The following is a 26,908-nucleotide window of genomic DNA, read 5'->3' on the forward strand; positions in this document are numbered from 1 at the left end:
CTCTTTCTTTATTTTATATTTTATATAATTTTCGTTGCAGATTTTTATTGCAAATTTAAAGGCAAAAAAAAAACACTTTTAATGCCCTCAATATTTTATCTAGACATTGTTAACACACTCTTTAGAGACTTATAATAGTTTAGCTCTTTATCTCTTGTAAGTTTTAAAGCAGTAGCAGTTTTTTATGGACGTATACTAAACTACCTTTTTTTTTCTATTGCAGATTTTACATGCAGCATTTATGAGGAGAATCCAGGTAGAAAAATTGTCATAAAATTTTCAGTTTGTTATGAGTGTGTTTGTAACTAAGGTAAATTTTTGAGCACAAGTCCCTCGAGTTGTTTTTAGAAGAGGTTCACCATAGACACATTTGTTGGACAGCACTTCCTTGTAATAAAATAACAGGAATATAGAATTAAAATACACTTCCAATGATGAACAGGCTACCTTTTAACTATCATTCCTGATGGTCCTTCTAAATGAATTCATGCTCCATACTTTTAAAGGTCTCTGTATTAACCTGAATTCGGTGCATTACCATAATTATGAACCATGGGCACATTTTTTTCTTGGAGTAACACACTTGGGATTAGGCATGCCTGTCGTCTATGGGTGATGTGTATTCCATCTTCCTGCCACCTTTTATGTGTTCTCTCCATCCTGAGAGGAGTCTATCTGAAGAAACATGGGACTCAGGTTAATCATTCTGTTTTGGATATTACAAAGATCCTCTTGTATGCTATTGTCACTTGCTTGGAACTATTTTACTGGTTCTTTCACCTTCATGCTGTTCTTTTCTAGATCCAGTGGGACGATGCTAGCCTCTACTATTCGTTCAAGATCTACCTCTACCTGTGGCCACTGAAGACAACCTTGAGAGCTCCACGTATTGAAGAATCATGATCTCTTTCACCTCTTTAACTACAGTCTTGTTGCTCCTCTGAACAACATTTTAAAAATTGCAATAAATAATTGCACAAGGAGAAAACACAACTAACCAAAAGCTCACATCCTTGATGAAGAGCAAGATATAGTCGGTCAGTCATACAGGTACTTTATGCATATCTTCACTTTCAGTGAGACCAACCATGCACCAAAACCAAATGAGATAAAATGAAAGCCTTCTCTACTAGGGAATCACCATAGGGGGGTAGTGCCATCAGTGGACCTCGTGCGGTGCAATATAAGCATTACTTGCAGTATGCATTTCGCCCCTAGCTGCAATCCCTTTGTTCCTTTTACTGTACCTCCTTTCATATTCTCTTCATCTCACGTTCCACCCTCTTCTAAAACTTGATTCATAGTGCAACTGCAGGGTTTTCCTGTTACCCCTTTCAAACCTTTTACTCTCAATTTCCATTTGTTCTTACATGATATACAAACCCTCGGTCCTTTACACAAGGAATTACTTTCAGTGTACCTGGAATTACGGCCATTAAATTCTTGAACAAGGTGGTTAGGCAGTAACTACCGTGTGGCAGGCGGGTAGGCTAGCCTGCCCGGGCCCTGGATGTAAAACACTCCACTTTGCTTTCGACTGTCTTACGATAAAGACGTGTGTTTGTGAGCTCTGGGTGACTGGTTGTTGATCTTTTTTCCAGGTGGGATCTTTTTGGTTTATTTTTGTTTTTAAATAAATATGTATATACAGTGTTTGATATCAATATTAAATTCATTTAATATACAAACCCACTTTTTGTGACAGCCGCCTCTCTACTTCGTGTTAAGAGTTGGCGGCAAAGGTATGCCAACATATTATTTACATTCTTTCGCCCTTTAACGTGAGGACGAGATATGTATTTAACGTGAGGATGAGACGTGTTTAACATGAGTGATATTGATCCTGAAACGAGACATGTATTCATCCAAAAATTATGCTTACGCTTGGGAATTACTGAGGGGGACTTCAAAGGTTTGTCCTTGTTTTGTTTTTATGGTAATTTCTCTTCTCTTTCATCCTTTCACTTACTATCGGATGAAGGTAGCAGAAGGGACGTGTGATCTTGATGTTTGGGGGATCTCCTCTCACTTCAGAGGGCGGTGCCCTTGGATGCGTGAGGAGTATCCTTATTACTTTAATAATTTTTTCCTTATTTTACAGACTAACAGTGGTGATTGTGTTTGCAGCAGTATTGGTTGGATAGCTCTTCGTATTGGTTATCCTAACCTTGGAATTGTACCTGTGACTCATAGCATGTTGTGATACCGATCCTCGAGTGTGTGTACTGATCCCCTGCTGATAATCATATTCATTTCCCACTACTACCCTGGAGTTATGTCACTGGAAGAAGCGTTCACGCTGCCCTGAGATGTTTATCTATTCCTGATGGTAGAAGTCCGGCAGAATTTGGAGGAATCGAAGAGGAAGATAGCTTGTCAAGTATCATCCTCCTCTTCGAGATCATCATATTTTCATGTCTCCACCCCTTCTAAGGCTTTGCCTTATTAGAGAAGGTGGTCTTCCCCCCCAAAAGAAGTCTTGTCACGGGACTTCTAAGGGTCTGTCTCGCTCCAGTGAGACAGGTGGGTCTTCCGCTGGTCTCTCCCGGCTCCAGAGGTTCCATCTCCGGACCGGGAACCGTCTCGGCCGCTTGCTTGCGAGTGTCACCGAGTGCATGGTCACCTATGGGTGACCGTGCAGCCAAGGTCCAGACTGCTGAGTACGCTCACCGTGTCAGGACCCAGGCATGGAGCGGAAGGATGGTAAGAGTCACTCAGGTGACTCTCGCCAGACCGGGGATTGCTCTCGCAGCAATCGTCCGGTACCCAGGGTTGACGTGACGTTCCCGTGGGACCGGGCACGCAGAGACTGGTGGAGGCTGCCCATCCAGCCCCCTTGAGAGGTTTTGGCCTCGACGAGGACTTGGAAGAGTCGTAGGACGGTATCGGCTGTCTCCTGTCAGGTGTACGTTCAGCCCCACCCAGACGACGGTCGCGCGACCAGTCTCGGTGGTGGCAGACGCTTTGCCTGCCAGGCAAGAGTTTTGTAACCCTCCTCAAGGAACCGTTCTCTCCACTGCTGCTCCCACAGGTCCCTCCGGACAGTGCAGTTGGGCCGCGTTGCTACCGCAACTCCCCCCAACTCCGTCCTGGATGGAGGACTTGTCGGTTGTCCCGAGGAAGCTGGCGAAGAGGAAGTCCAGGAAGAAGAGGAAGGTGTCGTCGTCTTCTGCTGCCTCTTCCCCTTCGACTTCCAAGGCCCCCCAGCCGAGGAAGAAGAATGTGGCCTCCCCGCCCCCCAAGAAGTCTCGCACAGAGACTTCTAAAGGTCTGTCTCGCTCCGTTGAGACAGGTGGGTCTTCCACTGGTCCTCCCGTTCCTCTGGGAATGGGGCCCGTCTCTCCTTCCCCAGGGAAGAAGAAGACGGGGACCGTAGGGGTACCTCTGCTCCCGGCTCCAGAGGTTCCACCTCCGGACCGGGAACCGTCTCGGCCAATTGCTTGTGAGCGTCACCGAGTGCACGGTCACCTATGGGTGACTGTACAGCCAAGGTCCAGACTGCTGAGTATGCTCACTGTGTCAGGACCTAGGCACGGAGTGGAAGGATGGTAAGAGTCGCTCAGGTGACTCTCGCCAGACTGGCGTTCGCTCACGCAGCGATCGTCCAATACCAGGGTTGACGTGACGTTCCCACCAGACCGTTCACTTAGCAAGGCTGGGAAGAGGTCCCACCCTGGTCACCGGGTCCAGCCTCGGCTGGACCTGGTACCGTGGCACGTCGAGAGGAGGGTGAAACCTGGTCCAGGTTCAGCCTCACCTGGTCCAGCTTCGGCTGGACCTGGTACCGTGGCGTGTCGAGAGGACAGTGCTCGCTCTCACTGCGTTAGTGGACACTACCAGTCACCCGACTGTCGCTCCCACCGGGACTGGACGGCTTGCACGAATGGTAGCAGCTCCCCTGACGCACGAGACCGACGCTACTGTCCTCGGTCCAGCACTCGTCTGCAAAAAGACAGCTGGTTCAGACCTGCAGCTCGATCCCCACCGTGGGTTGGCTATCGCCTGCAGTCCTCCCAGCTTACTGGTTCTGCTGGTAGGCAGGGTAGGAGCATTCATAACAGCTCCCCTTATGCACGAGACCGATGCTCCATCCTTGGTCCAGTGCTTCTCCGCAAAGAGACCACTGGTCCAGACCTTTAGCTCGATCACCACCGTGGGTTGGCGATTGCCTGCAGTCCTCCCAGCCTACTGGTTCTGCTAGTAGGCAGGGTAGGAGCGTCAGCTCCCCCTCACCTGTCCCTTCAACCTCCTTGGGCTACACCGGGAGGAATGAGGTGAACAGGAGGGACCGTAATGAGTGCACTTCTTACGGTCCGGCCACGAGCCTGGTTCGGTCTTGGGACCAAACAGATCTTACCCTCAAGTGGTTGGAGGAGATCATAGGGGCTGGCGAGGACGATGACGCTTTCTAGACTCACGGAGTGACCATCACCGCTGTTCATGTGATGGTCCCCATTCCCTCTCTTCCAATGGCTACGACTGGAATGGGAGAAATCCTGCAGAGCGTTCTCCATAGGATTCCGTGTTGGGGACTGCGTTCCTGGAGGGACCTTCGGGTCATACTGCATGCAAGTCCCCGTCGTTGAGGAAAGATCTTTCCCATTCCTCCTTGATTTCTATGGGAATCGGGAGGACCACCACCTGATGATCGTCTGACGAAATTCAGGGGGGTTTCGCTGACCGCTTAAAATTCTTCGAAGTTTCTAGCACTCTGAGTGTTTTTATCTTCTACAATCTGCAAACATTTGGGCGAGACCACAGTCCAGAGTGGGCGAGACGAGAATTCCTGATAATTGTTACTATGATAATCGGGAATCTCGCCGAATGCTCGAATTTGTGGAATCTCTAGCGTTCGAAGGAAGTACTGCTGCTGAAGGAAGAATATCTCGAGAGGGGCTCAGCCTGGATCGACCTGACGGTCCGTCGCCTCAGTAGGTGGTCACCCCCGGGATAGAGAAGAACGGGCAATAACAGTCAATCCTCCTCTTTTTTTCCCTTTACTTCTTGGTTATACCAGAATGAAACAAGGAAATGAGAGGAATTTGGTGGAGTTTACTCCTCGGAATTTGAACCCAAGAGACTGATTTTGGTTCCATCCTAGGATTTTACCAAACATATGTCAATCTGTTCAGGATGGATAGCACCGAGAGTTTGAATGCCTCTCCTGTGCTACTGTTTTGGGAACATCCAGTTCTGCTTGAACTAGTCGTCTTCGGTATCCTGTTATCACCGTAGAAGTCTTCCTTCGGGAAAACTTCACCTTCGCCTCTCTGTATTAGAGAATGGAGGTCAGCTTCCAGTCCTTATTCTTGTTCCTTGAATGGAAGAGAATTTAGGCTGGAGGTCGATGTACAGGAACCTACAAATATACTACGTGTATTTCTCTTGCAACATGCTTCTATTATCAGTTGAATTGGCTGAGGTGTAGGCACATACTGTAGTTAACTCTGACCGAGACGAATAGTATCTTCTTAATTGAACTACAACTCGGGACTGCCTTGCAAGCCTCCCAAGAATTACTAGTTTCGATTTTGAGATACTAGCGGTATTGTTTACAACAAAACCACAGCATTTCCATTCACCGAAATCCGTTTCGGTTAAAATGCAAATGCTCAAGTGTATTTTCTTGCACTCAATGGTTCTAGCCGAACGCATTCCTTCATGGAATGGATTACCTGGCAACTCAGGATGACAAGTGAGCGAGAGCTAGCGGTGTCCGGGCTGCCTGCCAGCCCTGCCTGCCGCAGCCAGTCCTGCTGGCTCTCCGAGGTAGTTCAGTCGGTTTTGTCTCTCCTCCTCTGCGATGATTGACTATGAATCGAATCTCTGTCCTGCAATCACAGACTTAGGTCTCTGGTTGGCTGGAATTCTCACATACATGTATGACCATCTCTATTGCATTGCCTTTTGCTGTTGCGAGAATTTTCAGACAGATATCTCACTAGACTCATTATCATCTTTCTGTTTACCTCACGGTAACAGAAGTCTGTAGCCTAGTCTTCCGCTTCATTGCAGCGGCAGAATGTTTTCTTCAGACATCTGAGTTTGTCTTCTAAATACATCTCGTAATTTGTAGGTGTGCAATTATTCTTTGTTCACCCCGAATTGTAGATGAATAAGGGAAGATTTTGCCTGTTCCCCGCCCTGCCAGCTCTACTTCCAAGTAATAGAAATGTTCTCCCTGATCCAGCCCATGAGAAGCGGTTCTTCAGGCAGTAAAATCCCTGTGTTTTCATTACTGAATGGCACTCCACTTCCATTGCAACTCCAACCTCTCACCGAACAGCAATGAAATAGTGGTTTAGCGTTTTCAGTCCTCTGTAAGACAACAGGGATTACAGCCATCTTCACTGGTTGGTGTCATCGACGGGACTTTTTCTACGTTCAGAATCTTGAGAGTTAACTTTTCTCAATTCAGCTGTGAAGATGTTGGTCCGCATTCACCTTAGTCTTTCACTGGCATATAGTTCTTTGTTTCTCCTTAGTTGAGAGTCAACGACTATGAGAACTGTCTTGCCATCAGGGACCTCGGTCTCTAGAAGACAATAGACTCTCGTCTGATGGGCGCATGCCTTGAGAGAATCATCATCTCGTCTCCCAACATCGGTGGCAAACAAGATAGACGATTTGTAAGGATTCTCAGCATAACCCTTCAAAAGGTGAGTGTCACGTAACTACATCTCTGATGCATGACTGCTTACCTCACACTGAACGCAGTCAGTCAGCAGCTGTTGAAGAGTCTGAGACTGTCATGAGCTACACTGTGAACTTTGTATTGGTTGATCCAGATCATTCATTATTTTGTCCTATTGGCGTGTTGCTGTACCCATAAGGATCGACATCCACCATGGAGTGTTGGTGTCTTTATCTGCTGTGGAATATTACGAGACTGTGAGAGACTTCTCTGCAGTGGATGGGTACTTGTCATCACTCCGAAGAATATGTCGGACAGGAAGATAGATAAGGTCATGGCGACCATATTTATCTTTCCCTTCGTGCATGCCCACAGGTCCTTGGTTTGAATTTTAGCCTAGACTAACCCCTTTTATTCACACAAATGAATAATCTACCCAACTGTACGCTTTCTCCAACTCCAGTATACTCCAGAAATCACCTTAGAACAACAGCACAACAAGACTTACGACCCCAGCACGTGCCTTCTACTGCTTGTGTTATTGTTTACATCCCCCAACGCCGCCGCCATCTTGTCTATGACGTCACAGCCTATGACGTCACAACACAACTTAAATACATCAACAGACACCTAGAATCAACCATATGCTGTCCATATATAGGACACCCACCATATTTCAACAATGCGTAAAATACCAATAACAATTATACAATATATAATCACACTTATCTCTTTCTCCCTCCCCTCTGACTTTCCTAACCTAGTCCCCTCTTAATTTCCTTCATCCTCCAACTCCTTACCCTCTACATAATTTCTAATACATTCCCCTGAAACTCCTGCTTTAGTTAATACATCAGCCACTCGCTCCTTTCCTCTTATCCATCTCACCACCTTTATTTCCCCAGATTCAATGGTTTCCCTTATTGCTGCAATATCTATTTTTAATCTCTTGCTACTTACGCCAGTGCTTGATTTGATGGCGGTCATTGGTGTTTTACTATCAGTGTTAATCAAGGCTTCTAAATTTCTCTCTCCTACTACCTCTTCCCACAAATGCTTGAAATAATCAATCCTTCTACAGTTTCCCCAACACTCAGGGCTTCGGCCTCAATGGTGGACTTTGCCACTCTCCTGGATTTCCTAGACTTCCACCATATGGGACTTCTCCTCTTCCCATCTGTCAAGGAAATAATATAACCCAGTTGAGTATGGCCATCTTCTATGTTTCCAAATGAAGCGTCTGCATAGGCTTCCCAATAAATCCTTTCTTCTTCCATCTCACTTATTGTAACTTCACCCATCATGCTCTTAGTTTTTCTCACAATTTTAATAAGCTTCTTCACATCCTGAGTTGTTCCTTCTTTAAATGCTTTTCTTAATTCGCTAACATCATATGATATTTCTGGCATCGTGTGTAGAGATACCTAATTCAGCTGTCCTACCACTGATCTATACTCAGTTAACTCCTTTTGTTCTAGCACTCTATTACCCATATATCTTCTAGCCTCTGGTTCCCTTATGGAATTTATATACTGCCACTGATTAAGGGAAAATCTATTCTCCTTCTGCTCTATTACTACTCCTATATACTTGAACCTTTTACTCTCTTGTTCTCCTACTTGCAATTTCCCTTTCAATTTCCCAATCGTTTCCTTTAAGAATCCTTCAGTTCCTCCGTAGCAAAAATCATCTACGTGTGTACACAAAATGCTGTTCAATTTATTGTCCTTTTTCCAAAAGAATATATTAGGTTCTAGTCTACTTCTCTCACCTTGAAGCTCCTCCACTACTTTCACCACTTTACAATACCATGCTTTTGCTGCATCCTTGAGCCCATAGACGGTTTTCTTCAACTTCCATAATCCCCTCCAACCGTCTTCCCTTGGTGGCTTCAAATACACTTCTCTTTGTATTTCGTCACCTTGTAAATATGCAACTTTGACATCCAATGTATAACAATTCCAATTTTTCACCTTTATTATAGTTAGACAGAACTTTAAAATTTCAGCATTGCATGTGGGAGCATCCTTTTCCCACTCTGCCATCTCTTCTTCAAACCCTCTAGCTACCAATCTTGCTTTACATATCCTTTCCCCCCCTTTTATCTTTTCAGTTACTATCAATCTTGTAGATATAGCTTTTTGTCCAACATCATTCACCTCCTCTTATACCTGGTTATCTCTCCAACTTTGAAGTTCCTTTTCTTTAGCTTCTATTTTCAAATCCCAGCAACACACCTCTTCATCTTCAATTTTTTCTACCTGACTATAATCCCTCAAGTTAACCCACCCTTTGTCACCTGACTGTGAGACTTGTACATTGTACGAATCAGCCCATGCTTGGCTTGATCTTTTTCCTGCAAGACCTAATATAGTCCATTCTTCTACTTGTCCTGTATTGTTGTTTATAGCTCGAATTCTACTTCCCTTTTTGAATTTTGGTATCTCTTCCATTAACTCGCCTTCTATTGACACACTTTCCCCGTTATCTTCCACTGTTTCCTCTATCACCTCTCTTTCTATAGTCTCTTCTGTGTCAGCATTCCTTCTCCCACCTACTATTATCTCCTCTCCTTCCTGCCAATCTACTTTCCCTTCATCTGAGCCATCTGATCTACCTTTCACACCATGGGATTTATCTATTCTAGCCGATATCTCTTCTGTATCTGGTGATCGTCGTTGAATCCTTGTCACATGTATCCTAGCTACTTCTCTTAAAGAATCCCCATGGTTGACTATTATTGTTTTCCCCGATACTCCCACTACCTGAGCAGGTCCTCTCCATTCATTTTCCAACATGGGCGTCCCTGTATCCGATTTTAAAAGTACCATTCGATTTTATTGTAGAGACCAGTGGCAGGCCCACTGGTCTACTTTAGATAATAATCTTAAATTGAAATCGATTAGGCCTTCTGTTCATCCTTGGCCTCATAGCCGGATGGATAGAAGGTCTGAGATAGTTTTGGCTAGATTACGTATTGGCCACACTAAATATACTCACGGGTATCTAATGATGAGTGGAGCGGATAGGCAGGTTCCTCGCTGTTCCACTTGTCATGTGGATTTGACTGTGGTGCATATTTTGGTGGAGTGCCCTCATTTTGAAAACAAACGTAGAGCTTCTTTGCTGGCAAATAAGTCTCTTGGTGATATTTTAGGTGAAGGTGCTCAGGCAGAGCAAATTATGACATTTTAAAAAAATATTGGTCTTTTTTATGAATTGTAATTTTCTCTTAATTGTTTTAGGTTTCTTGTTTGGTTTTTATGAATGAATGATTTGTATGTTAGATTGGTTGTGTGTATGTTTGTTTGTACGACAGTGACTTTTATTCTTAAAGATATATATGTGCTGAATGGCCCCTCGGCTCTGGCGCTTGGCTATGTGCCAAAAATTTTATAATCTCTCTCTCTCTCCATTCATTTTCATTTTCCCTCTTATAGAATACCTCATCTCCTACCACTGCTTCTTCAAATTTATGTTCTCTGATGTTTTTGTTTAACGCTATTCTTATTTTATTACAAGACTCATTTTTTATAAATGCTTCTCTGGCCTTGTGCATTGCATTCAGTGTATCCCTTACCATACCCTTTTCCATCTCTTTTTCTCTGCTTGCAGGACTTGAACTTTCTTCTCCCATTATGTTAGGCAGTGAAGGGTTTTTTCGAAATACTAATTGGTTGGGAGAGAAACTCCATTATTCATTAAGCAGTTCCTAACACTCACTACCCATTTCAATGCTATGGATAAATCTACTTCCTCTTCCTCCATCATCTTTCTTACACTTCCCTTGATCATGCCTACAGTCTTTCCACATAATCCTTTGCTCCACAGAGATTCTGATGCTGTGGCTAATACTTTAATATTCCATCTTTCTGCCATCCTCCTTACTTTTTCATTTTGAAATTCTCCCCCATTATCTGACTATATTTTGGAGGGCGCTCCAAATATAGCAAACCAGCACTCAAAAAGTGTCTTTATTATAGTTTCTGGTTTCTTATCTTTTATCCAACAGGCCTGACAATACCTCGTTGCCATATCCACTATTACCAAGAACTTTCTCTCTTCTATCTCTCCCACATCCATCGCTACAACTTCATTAAACGTTTTACTCCAAGAGAAGCCTACTACTGGTTTGGCGGGGTTTCTTTTGTATCTTTTACAAACCTCACAATTTTCAATCAGTTCCATTAGTAACTTTCTTATTTCCTCTTTTTCTTTTTCGATTAACCCATTACTCCACTGTGCTTCCTCTGTTAGCTTCCATATTTTATCTCCACTTCCATGACCAAACTGTAAATGTAATTTCTTCATTGTGTTCTTAATTTCCCTTAAATTCTTTCCCTTCCAACCCTCAAGTAATAATTCTTCTACCTTCCTCCTCCTTATAGGTACTCTTAAATGACCCTGTTCGTCTTCTCTTAGCTCTACTTTCATTCCCCCTAACACTTCTATTGTGACACAATTTTCTTTCAAATTTAGGGTCATACCCGTTTTACTCATGGGTTGCTTACCTATCAGCCAGGGTATATCACCCTGCAGAATTTCTGTCTTCAAATAAAACTTTGTTTTTTAGTATCACAGGTATTTCTATTATTCCTTTGGACTTATAAGATGTCTCACCAAAATTAAACACTTTATTAGACTCTGTCCTAGTGTCCCTCATTCTCCTCAACTCTTCCTGACTCAAATCCATGACAATACGTGCTAGTCACAATTCCCCGCGCTGTTGATTTACACCCTGTGTCCAAAATTGCATCAACCACCTCCCATGATGCTTCCACTATTTTATTAACTTCTCCTACATAAACCTCTTCTTCTTCTGTCCCAGTTTCTGTTTTCAGCTTATTTTCTTCTAGTCTTGTTTCAGTTTTCTTCCTATTATGAAAATTCTGAGGACAATCCCTAGCCCAATGCCATTCTGAGCTGCATATTGCACATACTGTTACCTTCCCTTCTTTGTTTATAGGACTTCTACCACCCCTTCCTCGGTTCCATCTTCCCTGATATCTCTGGCTTTCCCTCCCTCTCCCAGAACTGGCATTGCCTTCTGACGACCCCTACCATTCCCGTTCCTGTTCCATACTCTAGCTTGTCTTGCCCACAAGCCGATAATACCATTTGTTTTTTATTTTCCGTGAGATTTGCTTGCTCTATTACATGATAACCCTTCACTTCCCCTTCAAGCGTGCCTTTCCCAATTGCTCTTTCACACTCAGATGCTGCCTTCTCGTATCTAACTAAATAGTCCGCCATCTTTTCACTAGATTCTCTTCTTATTAGAAGGTATCTTTTTATTCTGCCGTAATTCTCCATTACCGAGTCTTTTAGATAGGCTTTATCTAGTTTCTCTAGGATTAACTTTGGACCCTCTGTACCAGTAAGTTTATCTCTCTCTAATGCTTCCACTAGCTCTCAGGCTTTCCCTTCTAAGCTCATTCTCGTTTCTATTGCCGGGTATTTTGAATCTTCTTACAACAATAGCCAATCTTTGGCTTGACCTTTCAATTCTTTGAATTCTTCTTGTATCCCACTAAACCTAGGCCCTTCTCGTTCTAGTAGTCTCCCTTTGTTCACTGTCGGATCCAGGCATCTTTGATCAACCACGCTCTGCTACCAGTTTGAATTTTAGCCTAGCCTAACTCCTTTTATTCACACAAATGAATAATCTACCCACCTGTACGCTTTCCCCAACTCCAGAAATCACCTTAGAACAACAGCACAACAAGACTTACGACCCAAAAACTCCTACCAGACAGGGAGCTCTCCCTTACAAACCAAACACCACCAGCACGTGCCTTCTACTGCTTGTGTTATTGTTTACATCCCTCCAACGCCGCCGCCATCTTGTCTATGACGTCACAACGCAACTTAAATACATCAACAGACACCTTCTAGAATTAACCAAACCATATGCTGTCCATATGTAGGACACCCACCATATTTCAACAATGCATAAAATATCAATAACAATTATACAATATATAATCACTTGGAACCTCTTTTCCTTGGACCAGTGGTGCAGGGTGACCAGATTTTGAAAATTGAAATACGGGACACTTAAATTGAAGAGGTAGTTGAACAATATAAACACAACTTATGCGAAGTTATGCACGCAGTGACGCAGGCAGTCCTTCTCAGCCTTCTTTATTGACTTTTCTTTTGTTTTAAAGTGCATTCGTTGTAGATTTTGTTACAAACAGCTGTTCAATACATGTGTCAAAGCATTAGGATATTGCAATCAAGCATGTTTTGCAGCTTTGAAGGATATCAATAACAAAAGTGACTTGCCATAACGAGCCATTGCTTTAAATCAGTCATTTAGCCACTCGTCTAAAAGTACATTCTCGCTTCACTTTTTTGTTGCACTTTTTGTCGGACTCGGACATGCTGCCTTATGTTTAAAAAGTCAGATACACGCCTGGCTTGCCCTCATGTGCTCTCAGTTGGTTTGTTTGTTTGTTTGTCTGGTGCTTTTACGTTGCATGGGCTCTCAGTTGGTACAAGCGAATGTTTAACACCGATTGATGAATCATGCAACATTCACGTTGACGTGCCTTTACCTGTTATTCTGCAAAATTTCGCGAGTTTATTGGTTTTTTTTTTTAAGATATTGAAAATACGGGACAAAAGGCGTCCCGGGGAGGGTTGATACGGGACACGGGACAAATGTCATAAATACGGAACAATCCCGTCAAATACGGGACGTCTGGTCACCCTGCAGTGGTGAATGTTTGCAGGTTGTGTTTGCTTACCCAGCTCCTTCAAGAGGACAAGTTGCATCTCTCCTATGGTGTGCTGTTCTAGAGGTAAGAAGGATGCAAGAGTGACTGGCCCCTCCACCTTCTGCACCTCGTCCTTCCACTCCTCTTCCTTCAGGTTGAGGATAGGACTCGAACTTACACTGGCTGGTCGGATGATTGATGCGGTAAGCTTATACATATAGCATCCTTTTTAGGTTTATCAGCATCATAGAAGCTGACTAAATTTCCAACTGCATAGCAAGAATGAGACCTTGTGAAAAAACTTTCTGATGAAGAGAAAATATACTAAAAATAATCCCATGCATACCTCTTCAGAAATGTAATTCATCTTTGAAATATGAGGTACCACATGTCAAGAGGGGCCTATGTGCAATAACATAATTTTGAGATATTAAGCTTTAAAGTTTTCCTTTTGCACCGGAAGCAATTTATATCATAAATACCTATCACTCCATATGTAGCAAAATAACATCAAACATTAAATATTTTATCTGTACTATATGCTTTATAACCATAACACTCCCCCTCTAAAGTACAATAAGAAAAATAAAGGCCAACATAAGTTCTAAGAAAAATACTCCAAACACCTCCAATTTACATAATTACTGCAAAAATGGTGGATGTGTGGTGTGATTGTGTGTGTACGAGCGTGCACCCATGTGTGTGTGCAGTGTGATTGTATGTGGGTGTATTTTTATGTACTTGGTACAAATTTTAAACAAAATATTAATAATAATACCAAACTGAAAGTTTCAGTGTCACTGTCACTCATTTTGAAGCTTTAATATCAAAGAGAAAACACAAAATAGAAAAGAAATACCCGAGAATGCTTTGACGCAATGTGGCAAAGGGAGACTGTTTATATGTAAAGCCGAGACGGACTGCATATCAGCCTTTCATTGGCTGAGACGCAAAGTGTAAGGTTTGGTTTGTATGGTGTTTTTATGTTGCATGGAACCAGTGGTTATTCAGCAACAGGACCAACGGTTTTACGTGACTTCCGAACCATGTCGAGAGTGAACTTCTATCACCAGAAATACACATCTCTCACACCTCAGTGGAATCCCGAGAATTGAACTTGTGGCCACCGAGGTGGCAGGCCAAGACCATACCGATCACACCACTGAGGCGCTTTGCAAAGCGTAAGTAAACATTGAGCGATGTGAGGTGGTCGCTGATTGGTTTAGAGTTCAGTGGCTTGGGCCTCTCTGACATCAATAAATTCAAGTTGATCTGTAAAAAAAAATCAAGGTTGTCATGCGACTTCAGACCATAAGTGTTGCGGGGTGATTAAGGGTGATTTTCATTTGAAATTTCTTCCCACACGAAAATTATGTTTTTTCTATATCTTCCCTCCACCCTCCACTAACTCAATATCACCCTGCTTGAGGATTAGGGCCCTCCGACATGTGCCTCATATGCTAAATTATAATATAATTTGGTCATATTCACAATTTTAAAAATACACAAAAAATAACTGTTGTTGCTTTATTTCTTTTCGTTCAGTTGGAAAGACCAGTACAATGTTAATGCCAAAAATATAGGAAGTACTATGGAAGCCCAACATACAAGAAATACAAGGTGTGATCATAAAATATCAGGAATGGTGCTGAAAAAATAAAAAAAGAAAACTACAACACGTATCAATTTACCATTTAATTTCCTTTGAAGTACTAGTCCCATTCGGAAGCCACACACTATCCAGCACCAATTCTATTGATGGAAGCATTCCTGGAACTTCTTTTCTGGGATAATCTGCAGCTGCCTCGTCGCATTAACTTGGATCTCCTCAACATCCTGAAATCTTCTTTTCAAGTGGGATTTGATTTTTGGTGAGGAAAAAGTCACAAGGGGTGAGATCTGAGGAATTCTGTGCTGTTGGACCTGAGGGATGTTGTGCTTGGTCTAAAACTGCTGCACATGCTGTGCTGAATGGGCAGGTGCATTGTCATGGTGCAATTGCCACTCACCAGAAGCATGCAATTCCGGCCTTATCCCACAAACAGCACCCTGCAAAGGTCGCAACACATCACAGTTGTAGTACTACTACTTGTTTACTGTCTGACCAAGTAGAACATACTCATGATCAACAACTCATTCGTGCTTTTTTCGGTCTCAGAGAGGTTGGGGTCTTGCACTGCAAAGACTAACCCTTGGTTTCAGGATCATATCCATAGACCTGAGATTCATCACCCATTACAACTGTTTTCAAATTGTTTTCATTGTTCTGGGCAATCAAGGAGATCTTGCACAACTGAAACCTGAGTTTATTTTTGGTCAGCTGAAAGCAGTTTTGGTACAAACTTGGCAGACACCCAGATGGTGATTCGATGATTTCTTCTTAAAGCTGCATGTACAACTGTGATGTTTTTCTCACTTGTGCTGGTTACAGGTCTCAGAGAACGTTCATCACTATCGACATTTTGTTGGCCGTCGTGAAAACATCTGAACCACTCGTACACTCCTCTCTATACACTTATTGCAACTTTGCATAGGTTTGTGTGCAGGTATCGCCAAGCTTTTGGAGAAATTTGATGAAGATTCTCTGTTCAACTTTCTCCATCATAGTCAATGCGACGACCACACACTACACGCTCCTTCCAAGCACTGCTGTAAAGACGAAGTGGGCAAGGACACTAAAAGCTTAGTGTGTGCACAGCTGGGGGTCAAAGTCAATCTGTGCCATGTGGCCTCAATCTGTATATTTTAACTCTTTTTCTATAGCAACAGTCCTGATACTTTATGCTCACACCTCATACTTCATTTTACAAAATGCACATCCTTGCAAAATATACAAACATTTCAGTATATACTGTATATAATATTTCCCCATCTTCATACAACTGAGTACACTTTTCTTTACCTTGAACAACTGAGCATCTTTAAGCAATTCCATTTAACAAATAACAATCAATATTTTCAAGTAATTTTATTTGCATTTACAATGAAGCAAGTAATAAACACATTTACTACATTATTTTTGCACTAAACACATGGTACTGAATATGCATTGATACTAACATAGTTACATAATGTAAGCTAACTAAATTCAAAATTACCATACAGTACTTTCCATTATGTGCAAAATATACATTATTTTTATTCCATCATATTACCAAAAATATTACCTTCGACTACCATGAAAAAATCTCTTTATACAATGGCCTTAAATTTTTTATTTTCCAACACAGTCATGTAGATACCTTATCTTGCTATGCTGACACTGTCAGCCTCATTTATATTACTGTACGTCAATTTTCAGGAGTGATAATCACGTAGATAAACATTAGCTGTAATGGTTAAAATATCCAGCCCAGTACATGCAACAATAAAACCTGTGATAAATTTGGCAAGGTGCTGAAATTTGTAACTGGGAAAGCCACATTAGCTAATATCTTTAACAATGTGAATACATCTGAGCTATCCTCACTTTGTCTCTTATGACTATTGTAATTTGTGGCATAATTTTTTTCATGAAGTTATTTTTTATGTAGTACAGTATATATGTACTAATAATATCTTTTTGTGTATTTACCACAATACTTATTTACATAAAAATTATAACCTATACATAATAAACAGTAAGGAAAATAGTCATTTGTTCTTCACTTTGTATGGTAAGCTATTGTATTTACCAAACATTTGTAATTAAGAAATAATCTGATATAACCAATATACTGGTAAGTGATTAAACATTTGTTCATGATAAAATACATTAGTGTACAGTGCATTTACAATAAAATGTTAAAGAATTCATTTAAAAGGATTTTTTGCATAATGACATGGTCATTATAGATACGTAATGTTATTAATGACTATTAAAAAAAACCTTTGTACTGCAAACATTTGACTACACTTGTTAATACTATTATATAGATACGTATGAGTATACGTACTGTACTTTTTAAAATGATATATATACGTATATATATGAATACTTTATACGTGATTATATGATCACTTTATACAAATTAAAGTAGCATATATGAGCATTATAAAAAATGGCTCTATATAAGTAAGTAGTATAAAAAATAAATTAAAAAAGAAATCTTGAAATTCTCTTTACTTACTGTGAAGTGGTAGTATACTATATTTGTTGCTTCTGGCTGAAAATCACCTAACTGAGGGAGAGCTATGTAGTCCAGTAGTACAGAGGACTATTATCACTGGGTGTTTTACCTGACCACAGAGTTAAAATACAGGTACATACATACTTTGTTTTCATAGAACCTCTTATAGCATAGTTTTTAAAAAATATTCCCAGTCAAATCATAAGTGCAAGAACATGTAACATGTATACAAAGTACTATCAAGGGGGAAATAAAGTTTGCATTTTTCTTACATGCAATGCCAGTATTGTTGCAAATGTCTGACCGTAAATACATTTAGTGATAAGCCATTTTGTGAGACTTAACAAGAGCACTAAATTAATTATGAGGCAATCCAACCAACAACCTTTTTTGCTACCCCTTCTGATTTACTTAGAACAAATGCATGAGGAAATCCCTCTCCACAAAGAAAACTAGTGAGCCCATCAATCTTCTGAAGCAATTCAGTTCTATACAACTGAGGACACCAGCCATCACTTGCACCATAATAAAACACTAATTTATCTTTATACTTGCTTACTGTCTCCTTATCAGCATCATTGACATACTTTAGTTCATTGTATGCCATCCACAGGACATTTTGAATGATTTTAGGGTGAAGTAACTCGATTGTTGCTTTCAAAGAACCCTCTGACATTTCTTTCCTTGAAAAGTAAAGCTTTAATATTATTTGTTTAACTGTAACAGGAAGGATATAAGCTAATACTGTAAAAAATATAACTAGCCAACGAAAGTAGGAGAGCCAAGGCCACAACTTCTCTCCATTTGGAGATACTTTCATTCTCTCAATTGTAGGAAAGAGAAGGTAATTCTTTTCAATTTTAATTTCTGAATGAGCTTCCATGGCTTTCAGAAGCCTTAGAATGATATAGCTACCAATGGAATGTCCTATTAATGTTATCTGTGTACCCTTTGGTACATGATCCATGATAAATGCCATCTTGTGTAGTACTTGCTCTTCCAGGTCATAAACATGTTGATTACCTGAAAAGAGAAATTTATATGTAAGTAAAATAAAATGAGGCCTAAATTTTCTTGGCTTGTTAGTGGGTAACACAGCCCTGCAAAAAAATATTAATGAAATTACTTATCCTTTCACTTTATTAATCCATCCCATCTGAAATAAATTTTTAATCAATTTGTATTTTTCATAGCTAACAAACCTGAGGGCTTAACGATAGGATAATCTTCTAGCACTAGCTGGAAACTGGTTAGAAAACAATCAAAGATTGTGAAGTAAGGAAACTGCCATCTGCCAACTCATGCATATACGAGGTGGAAGCCAACCCAGGATATGAGAGGGGTGGCTAAAGGTGGGCAGTTAGCGTTAAGACCTCAGGTTTGTTAGCTATGAAAAATAAAAATTATTTAAAAATTTGTCATTGTTCACACACGAAACAAACCTTCAGTCTTAACAATATGATAGAATTATACTTGAAGGGAGATACAAGCATCCTGACTCGGCTGGGGGTTCAGTACCCGGGTCACTCTTCCTAGAAGATTGATTTCTTAAAAAAGGAGTTTGAGCCTGTGAGAGAATAGATAAACGAGTATCTAAAAACTCAGCCTACTGGGATTAAACACAATGAGACATGTGCAGATTCACTGCATTCGTGGAAGGTAAAGAGAACTCTGTCTGTTCAAGTAACAAACTACGGTAAATAGGCCGCAGGAGTTTGTTACCACTCCTCCCTCCCCTTGGCAGAGAGAGGGGTAAGTGCTACTGAGAAGCAGATTTGTCTATTATATAGAAGCAAACCAAATAACTGCAACCAGTATGCCTGTTACACTCACCTGTATCAGACCAGTTCTAGCGTATGACACGTGTATTCTACAACCCACCCATAGGAAGGAGAAAGGGAAAAAACAAAGAGAAAGGAGGAGACCAGCCAACTTATTCAATCTCTCTTCCACACAATCATTTTAGGTAAGCTACACTGGATGAGCTACACTTGTTGGGTAGCCACCAGTGGACCCAAGGAAAAAAGTGTCCAAGGACCTGTGGGCAATGTCCTTCAAGTAAAAGGAAGTGAACATTGTCTGGAGAAGCCAGAAACCAGCATTCAAAATCCTACAAACAGACAAGTTCTTAAATGCCAGAGACAAACTCACTCCTCTGATGTCATGCCTCTAGCCTGCAAAGAGTGACAGAACTATAGGGTGATGAGTAATGACTGTTTAATCACCTCATGCATCCAGAATGAAATGATGTTCTTGGACACTTCCCTACTGGGCTGGCCCGTGCTAACAAAAAGTCTATGACACATAGGCCTTAGGTGACGAGTCCTTTTTAGATAGCAGCGCAGAGCTCCGACAGAACAAAGCAATAACCCCTGCGGATTGCTGTCCACAAACTCATTCAGGGAAGGAATTGAAAATAAGGTAAATCTGTCATCAAGCACTGAGGGGTTTTGAGTCTTGGCTACAAATTCCGGGACAAATTCAAAGGCCACACATACCCCCAATCCCTGGCGTGTTTAACGTCATAACTCAGGCCATGGAGCTCTCCAACTCTCTTCGGAGAAGTCAAGGGCAACAAGAAAAATGTCTTTAGAGTTAGATTCCTGCCTGATCATCGATGTAGTGACTAACAAAGTAAGATCCCAGGTCGGAGGTTTGAGTTCTCTTGGTGAACAGGATTTTTCAAAACTTATGAACAAGATTTCCCACGATGAAGAGATGTCCACACCTTTTAGGAGCAGGACCAACCATAAGCCCCTGACAGCCAAGACAGAAAGACCTTTTCGTTTCTGAGAAAGATTAAAAAATCTGCTATAAGCTGAACAGAAGTTCCGAGTGGAGAGAAACCCCATTGACGACCCCAATCACAATAGTATATGGCCCACTTGCCCTGGTAAATTGCTGAAGAAGAACTCCTGAGATAGCTGGACATCTGGCCTGCAGCTTTGCAAGAAAGACTCTTGCTTGCAGGGGATACTTGACAGTCTCCGGCCATGAAAAATAGAGACCCTACCGACTGGTAGAACCTTTCGACGTGAAGCTGTCAAAAGGAGGTTGTGCCATGGAGGAATTTCTCTTGGAACTGGTGACAGAAAGAGACAGAATGTCTAGGAACCACTCGGTCTGTGGCCACAGGGGCGCCACCAAGGTCATCCTGAGATTCCTGGAACTCATTACTCTGTTCAGGACCTGACGGATCAGGCAGAATGGAGGGAAGGTGTACACCTCGAGAATATCCCAAGGATGCTGTAGAGAGCGTCCTCCGCCAGAGAAAGAGGATCCAGGACCACTGAGAAGTAGACTTCCAGCTTCCTGTTGAAGCAAGTGACAAAGAGGTCTAACATCAGTCTTTCCCAAAGGTGAAACGGCCTGTCTGTTATGCCCTCATGCAGAGATCACTCCGTACTTAGGACTTTACTCTATGACTTAGCTTGTGGGCCACCACATTTCTCTTGCCTGGAATGTACCTGGCCAAGAGCTCCACCAAGCTGTTGATCACCCACTGGTGCATCTCGACTGTCAACAAGTCGAGCTGGTGGCAGAAAGGAGTCGTCTTCTCCAACGAACAATTCTGGGACCGTGAATAGAAGATCTCTAGCTTCTGTTGAAGAGAAGAGGTCTAACATAGGTCTTTCCAAGTAGACAGAAGAGATAACAGGATACCCCAAGGGGATGTCCTATGACAAAATGCTCAGCACAGACATGTTCTAAATACTATTTTACTGTTAACTTGTGCATTGTCAAAGTAAATGCACTGAAGACGAGGGAGAAGTCCTTGACCTGCCAAGGAAACGTGCATCTCCAACAAAGGAGATACCCTATGAAGTGATTCCTTATGATGACAAACGATCAGTATGCTACTCATCTGAAGAGACATCCTATGATGATAGGACACACCGTCCCCCCTTTGACTAAGGAACCCCGATAGTAATGTTCCTGAGCAAGATATCAAAGAGCTAAGATGGATCTTAACTACTTCAGAGATATGAACACAAGGATATGAGTTACATTACTGATCTGGTTACTCAGATGAAAAGGTAGGTTAAGCTAGGAATCTAACCCAACCCAATCCCAAACTCTTGAAGAATGGGAAAATCTTCTTGCAGAATCAAGAAACAGAACATGCTCTGGGAATTTGCAGAGTATGCCCAAAAAACATAAGCTCAAGCAAGCTAGGATAGGCTAAGAACTCCAACCCTTAGGCTGGAGAGATAGGGTTGAACAATCTAGGCTAGGATAAGATGGAGAGGTAGGTTTGAACAATCTAGGCTAGGCCTAGGACCCAACCACCTAGGCTTTGCTAAGATGGTAGAGGAAGATTCGAACTAGCTCAACCATTGTAGGCTAGGCTAGGGTAGCCTAAGAACTTACCCACTTTGGCTTGCTACGCAAGAATTCGACCACTTAGGCTAAGCTAAGATGGAAAGGTAGGTTCCACCTAACTAGGCTATGCTAAGCTAGGCTAAGAACCCGACCACTTGCAAGGTAAGGAACTCAACTACTTAGACTACGAGGATAGTTAAGGTAGTTTCGAACTAGCTAGACTAAGCCAGGAACCAGTATTTTCCTTCTAATAGGTCATATACGGTTTCTCGGTCGACTCGTGGCGGCGCCATGCTGCCTCATGTTAAGAATTCCCGGTCTTCCATACTGGGACTTCTTATACTTATGGGCTTACTATATCACGTTCATCGTTTTTTACATCGCCTTTTTAGCTAGGTTAGCCCATTTACCAATTCTCTTAGTTTGGTATTTAGGGCTATTCTGTGTTTCTGGCCCAGCATCCCGGCTCTTGCTCTTCATCGGCTATCGCTGGCTCCGAGTAGGCTTCTGTTCCTCGGAACAGTTTGCCTCCTCCTGGGCTTCTTTTTCTTTTACTAAAAGTGTCTTTTCCATCTTTACGATGTAATTTTAGTTCTATTTAGGGTGTTAGGCTAGCCTAGGTGCATGTCCCATGTATTGGTACAGCCTGGTTCACGTGGCCCTTCCACGGTTGTGTTGCTATCGCGGCTTAGGCCACTTGCGGTCACGTGTTCCATTGCACCTTACCCTTCCCCTTCCCTCCCTACCAGGTATAGGGAGGGGTCTGGGGGACCCCTTGGTTGCCATGACAACCTCAGTAGCCTTCCTCCCTCCTTCTCTGAGGAGGCCAGGGGTTCTTCCCAGCTTGGGTATAGGGCGACCACTTGTTTCGGGTACCGGGTCACCGAGCGGGTAGTTGTTGGGACGGGGAGGAGTAGGCCACCCCCCCCTCTCTCTCTCCCGCCGTGTTACGCCGGGAACCCTCCCCCCCCAGTTGCTCAGTCCCACCTTTCCCCCACTATAACGAACGGAGCCTTCCGCCGCAGCCGGGGCACCTTTGGTTATAGTTCGCTGGCTCCGCCAGCGGGCGGGGTGGTCACTACTAGTGGTCTATTGCTTGCCTACTATATCCTTCCCTTTTTTCCCCGCTACCGGAAGAGAGCTTGCTTCTTACCCGGGCACTCTTCTAGTAGACGGGGGGGAAAGGTTTGATATTTATTTCGTTATTTTTAAGGATATACCCTAATTTTACGATGAAATTCTAGAATTATAATTGTATGTATACCATCTCCGCCGTTTTCCGTCGTGGTTTCATTTTCACCACCACACCTGGTTGGATTCTTTCTCTTGTCTCCGGCGTAGCCTTGGACAAACTCCAACCATCTTGTTACCACACGTATTATGGCGGGGCTCTGGTTTAATCTAACTTTCTCGCTCCGGCATGCAGCGGAGCAATTGTTAGGCTGTAAGTGTTCTCCTGATACTTATGCATCTTTCCACTTACAGGCTACCAACTGTCAGGTCCTAGGGTGCAATGCGACTTTATACGACCCCTGCGCCCACGATGAGTGCAGATCTCACGCCCCGTGTGCCACGCCTTACAACGACATGATCGTCTGGCACCCGGAAGCCTGCGCCATCTGTTACGACCTAGTCAGTCAGCTGGTGGAGGGGGTAAGTCGATTGTAGACTTCTTTATCGTATTACTAACAACACTTAGTCATAAGCTTGTTAACCCCGCCCCCGCCACTAGAAGCTTCATTTTGCCTTCTCTTTCAGGCTGCCGGTGTGAGGGAAGTCGCCCTAGCAACCCTGAAGGCTTGGGTGGGCGGCTTCGGGAAGAACGCCGCCAAGGGCCAGCCGTACATCTTGGACAAGAAGCTGGCCGTTCAGATCTTCCCCGGTGGCAAGTCAACAGGATATGTTGACCCCATATCTGCAGCCCCTCTCATAGCCTCCATCCAGCAAGAGATGCAGCAGTCGTTCGGGGCCGTGGCCACGCAGGAGACGGTCCCAGACGTCGCAACCTTGGACCTTAATATTGAGCCTATGGCGGTAGGTGCCGAGGATTTGTTGGTTGAGGTAGGTGTGTCGGGTGCCCAAGGTCTTTCCTTGGGCGCTCCTGGATCTTCTCCTGTCCCTTCTTCTACTGCTTCTTTCCAAGGCTTTTTGGGATCTGAGATCCCTGCCCGCTCTCCCGCTCTCTCTGTACCCCCAAAGGTGAAGGGACAGAGAGAACCGAAGACCCTTGTTAAGACGACTTCTAAAAAGTCGTCGTCGTCTTCTTCAGCTAAGAAGTCTTCGACTTCCTATGCTGACGCGGTGAAGGCTAAGCCGAGCTCTTCCTATTCAAAGAGCTCTAGAAGCAAGGCTTCTAAGGAGAAGGCTCGCGCTCCTGCTGAGCCAATGCCTTCTCCGGCCTCCACCGCATCCACTCCGGCAACGCCGGTTGGAGTAGCGGGACCTAGCACCTTTGATCCCACTGCTTTCTCAGCAGTGGTGATGCAACAGGTAGGAGAGATGGTTGGCTCACAGGTCTCCGCCCTCGGAACCAAGTTCGAACAGATGTTCGCACAACTGTCGAGCACTTTGACTCAGTCGGGCCAGTCCATCCAAGATCTCTCTAACAGAGTTAGAGAGAACGAGGACCGAGTAGCTGGGCTTGCTCAGGCTCCTCATCCAGTCTCCCCAGTAGCAAGTGCTGGTATTCTCCAGCTACCACCTTATGAGTCGCTACCAGCCTTCTCCATGGAGAACCCATGGAGAGTGGCCGCTTACGCTCCATTCAAGGACGGTATGATCTCTGTCCCGGAGTGTGGAACTCGAAGGATTGAGGACTTCGAGTTTTATCCTCCGGGATTGACGCAGCCTTTCATTGGATATGCTAGGCTGACCGTAGCGGCCCTCACAAGGGAGGACAAGATCTCCAGAGAGAACGTGCTCTATAGTAGAGAGCACGCTCAACGCGAATGGGTTCACTGCCTTGAGGACTGGGAGTGTACCAACACTAAGCTCCAGGCTTTCAAGAGTCCTTTTACTATTTTTGCGACGGAGGAGGAGGCTTCTCTTCCGTTCGCTACCAAAATAGTGGAAGCGACTCTTCAGGCAGTCCTCAAGGATGAGCCCATGCCACAGCTGAGGGAAGCGGATTCTACTTCTCCGCTCTTTCCAGCTTTCGGAGAATTGTGGGAGAACTTGCCTGCCACTTTCACGCTTGGTAAGCTCAAACCGGACTGTGCAATGGACCAGTTTGGCGAAAAGCTCCCAAGGCTGCCTGATTCCTTGATCCAGGCAGAGTTCGACGCTCGAACTAGGTTTGGCAGATCCCTCAATTCTCTGATTATCACAGAGATGGCTGCTCTTTCGTATGGCACAGAACTTTATTTAAAGAAACCTTTATTTAAGATTCTGGCCAAGTCCCAGCTTCAAACGGTTCAGACGGATGCTTTCGACTTCTTCCAAGCTAGGAGGAATTGCCGAAAGCACGTTCTGCAGGAATGCACTATTAGGCACGAACCTAATAGACTCCTGGCTTCCAGCATGTGGGGAGCGGACCTCTTTCCAGAGTCCGCTGTAAATGAGGTGCACCACGAGGCTGCTAGGCTCAACCAGAGCCTTAGAGCTAGATGGGGTATCTCCTCTAAGAGGAAACAAGAATCCGCCCCCGCTGCTGGTAAGAAACTAAAGAAGTCTGGTAAAAGGTTCCAGCCTTACCAAAAACACCAGCAACAGCAGCAATTCATTCAGGCCGTCCCAGTTACCCAACAGGGACAACCTTCAACCTCGAAGCAGACCCAGCCCATCCTCCTGTTGTCTCCTCAGTCACAACCCTCGACCTCCTACGCACTCTCGCCGGCCTTCAACCCTATGTATGAAGGTCAGGCTTACCCTCCCTTTAATAGGCAATCGAGAGGTAGCAGAGCGAGAGGCCACTTTCGCCAGCGTGGCACAGGAAGGGCAGCAAGGAGTAGGCAGTTCAGAGGAGGGCGTGGAGGTCAACCCGCCCATCAACAATGAGGCTCCCCAGGTAGGAGGGAGGCTGTTCCTCTTCCGTCACAGGTGGGGGTTCAGCAATTGGGCACAGAGCATAGTGTCCAAGGGATTGGGTTGGAGTTGGATCAAAGATCCCCCTCCAATCAAATCATTCCATCAAGTACCATCAAAGGAATTGACAGATTATGCGGAGGAACTCCTTCAGAAAGGAGCTATTGCGAGAGTCAAGCATCTAAAATTTCAAGGTCGCTTATTCAGCGTGCCAAAGAAAGGCTCAACAAAAAGAAGGGTAATCTTAGACTTGTCAAGGCTAAACTCTTTCATTCGTTGCGACAAGTTCAAAATGCTTACCATCTCGCAGGTAAGGACCTTACTTCCTCGTGGAGCCGTCACATGCTCCATCGATCTTACAGACGCATACTATCATATCCCTATAGCCAGACACTTCTGCCCATTCCTAGGATTCAGACTAGGAAATCAGACATTCTCATTCAAAGTGATGCCCTTCGGTCTGAATGTAGCCCCCAGGGTATTCATGAAAATAGCAGAAGTAGTGGTGCAACAATTGAGAACTCAGGGAATAATGATAGCAGCATACCTCGACGATTGGTTGATCTGGGCACCAACAGTCGAGGAATGTCTCAAAGCCACGAAAAAGGTAGTTCAATTTCTGGAACATCTGGGGTTCCAGATAAACAAAACGAAATCCAGACTTACTCCGGAGTCTCGTTTCAGTGGCTAGGAATCCAATGGGATTTGTCTTCCCACAATCTGTCAATTCCAGTGGCCAAACGGAAAGAGATAGCCAAGTCTGTCAGACAATTTCTCAAATGCAAGCAAACATCAAGGAGAAGCCAGGAAAGAATCCTAGGTTCTCTTCAGTTTGCTTCAGTGACAGATATCCTCCTGAAAGCAAGGCTGAAAGATATAAATCGAGTTTGGCGATCGAGAGCAAACGCCAAATCTCGAGACAAGTTGTCAGTAATTCCACAGATCCTTCGCAATCAACTCCGTCCATGGACAAAAGTAAAGAACCTGGCCAAGCGGGTACCCCTTCAATATCCCCTTCCAGTGTTAACCATTCACACGGATGCCTCCCTGTCCGGGTGGGGGGGATATTCTCAATTCAAACAAGTTCAGGGGACTTG

At 43.6% G+C, this 26,908-nt stretch overlaps 1 protein-coding gene across 2 annotated transcripts in view; it reads right to left on the reverse strand.

The window, feature by feature from the left end:
- Positions 1-14,869: 14,869 nt before the first annotated feature.
- Positions 14,870-26,908, reverse strand: part of LOC135205093 (lipid droplet-associated hydrolase-like) — a 71,573-nt gene continuing 59,534 nt past the window's right edge. For both annotated transcript variants that reach the window (XM_064235436.1, XM_064235501.1), the window contains exon 4: positions 14,870-18,488. In XM_064235436.1, coding sequence (XP_064091506.1) covers positions 17,827-18,488 — 662 coding nt within the window. In that variant the 3' untranslated portion in view covers positions 14,870-17,826. The remainder of the gene's footprint in view (positions 18,489-26,908) is intronic.

The sequence above is a fragment of the Macrobrachium nipponense genome, chromosome 11 (genome assembly GCF_015104395.2).
Source record: "Macrobrachium nipponense isolate FS-2020 chromosome 11, ASM1510439v2, whole genome shotgun sequence".
Lineage (NCBI taxonomy): Eukaryota > Metazoa > Arthropoda > Malacostraca > Decapoda > Palaemonidae > Macrobrachium > Macrobrachium nipponense.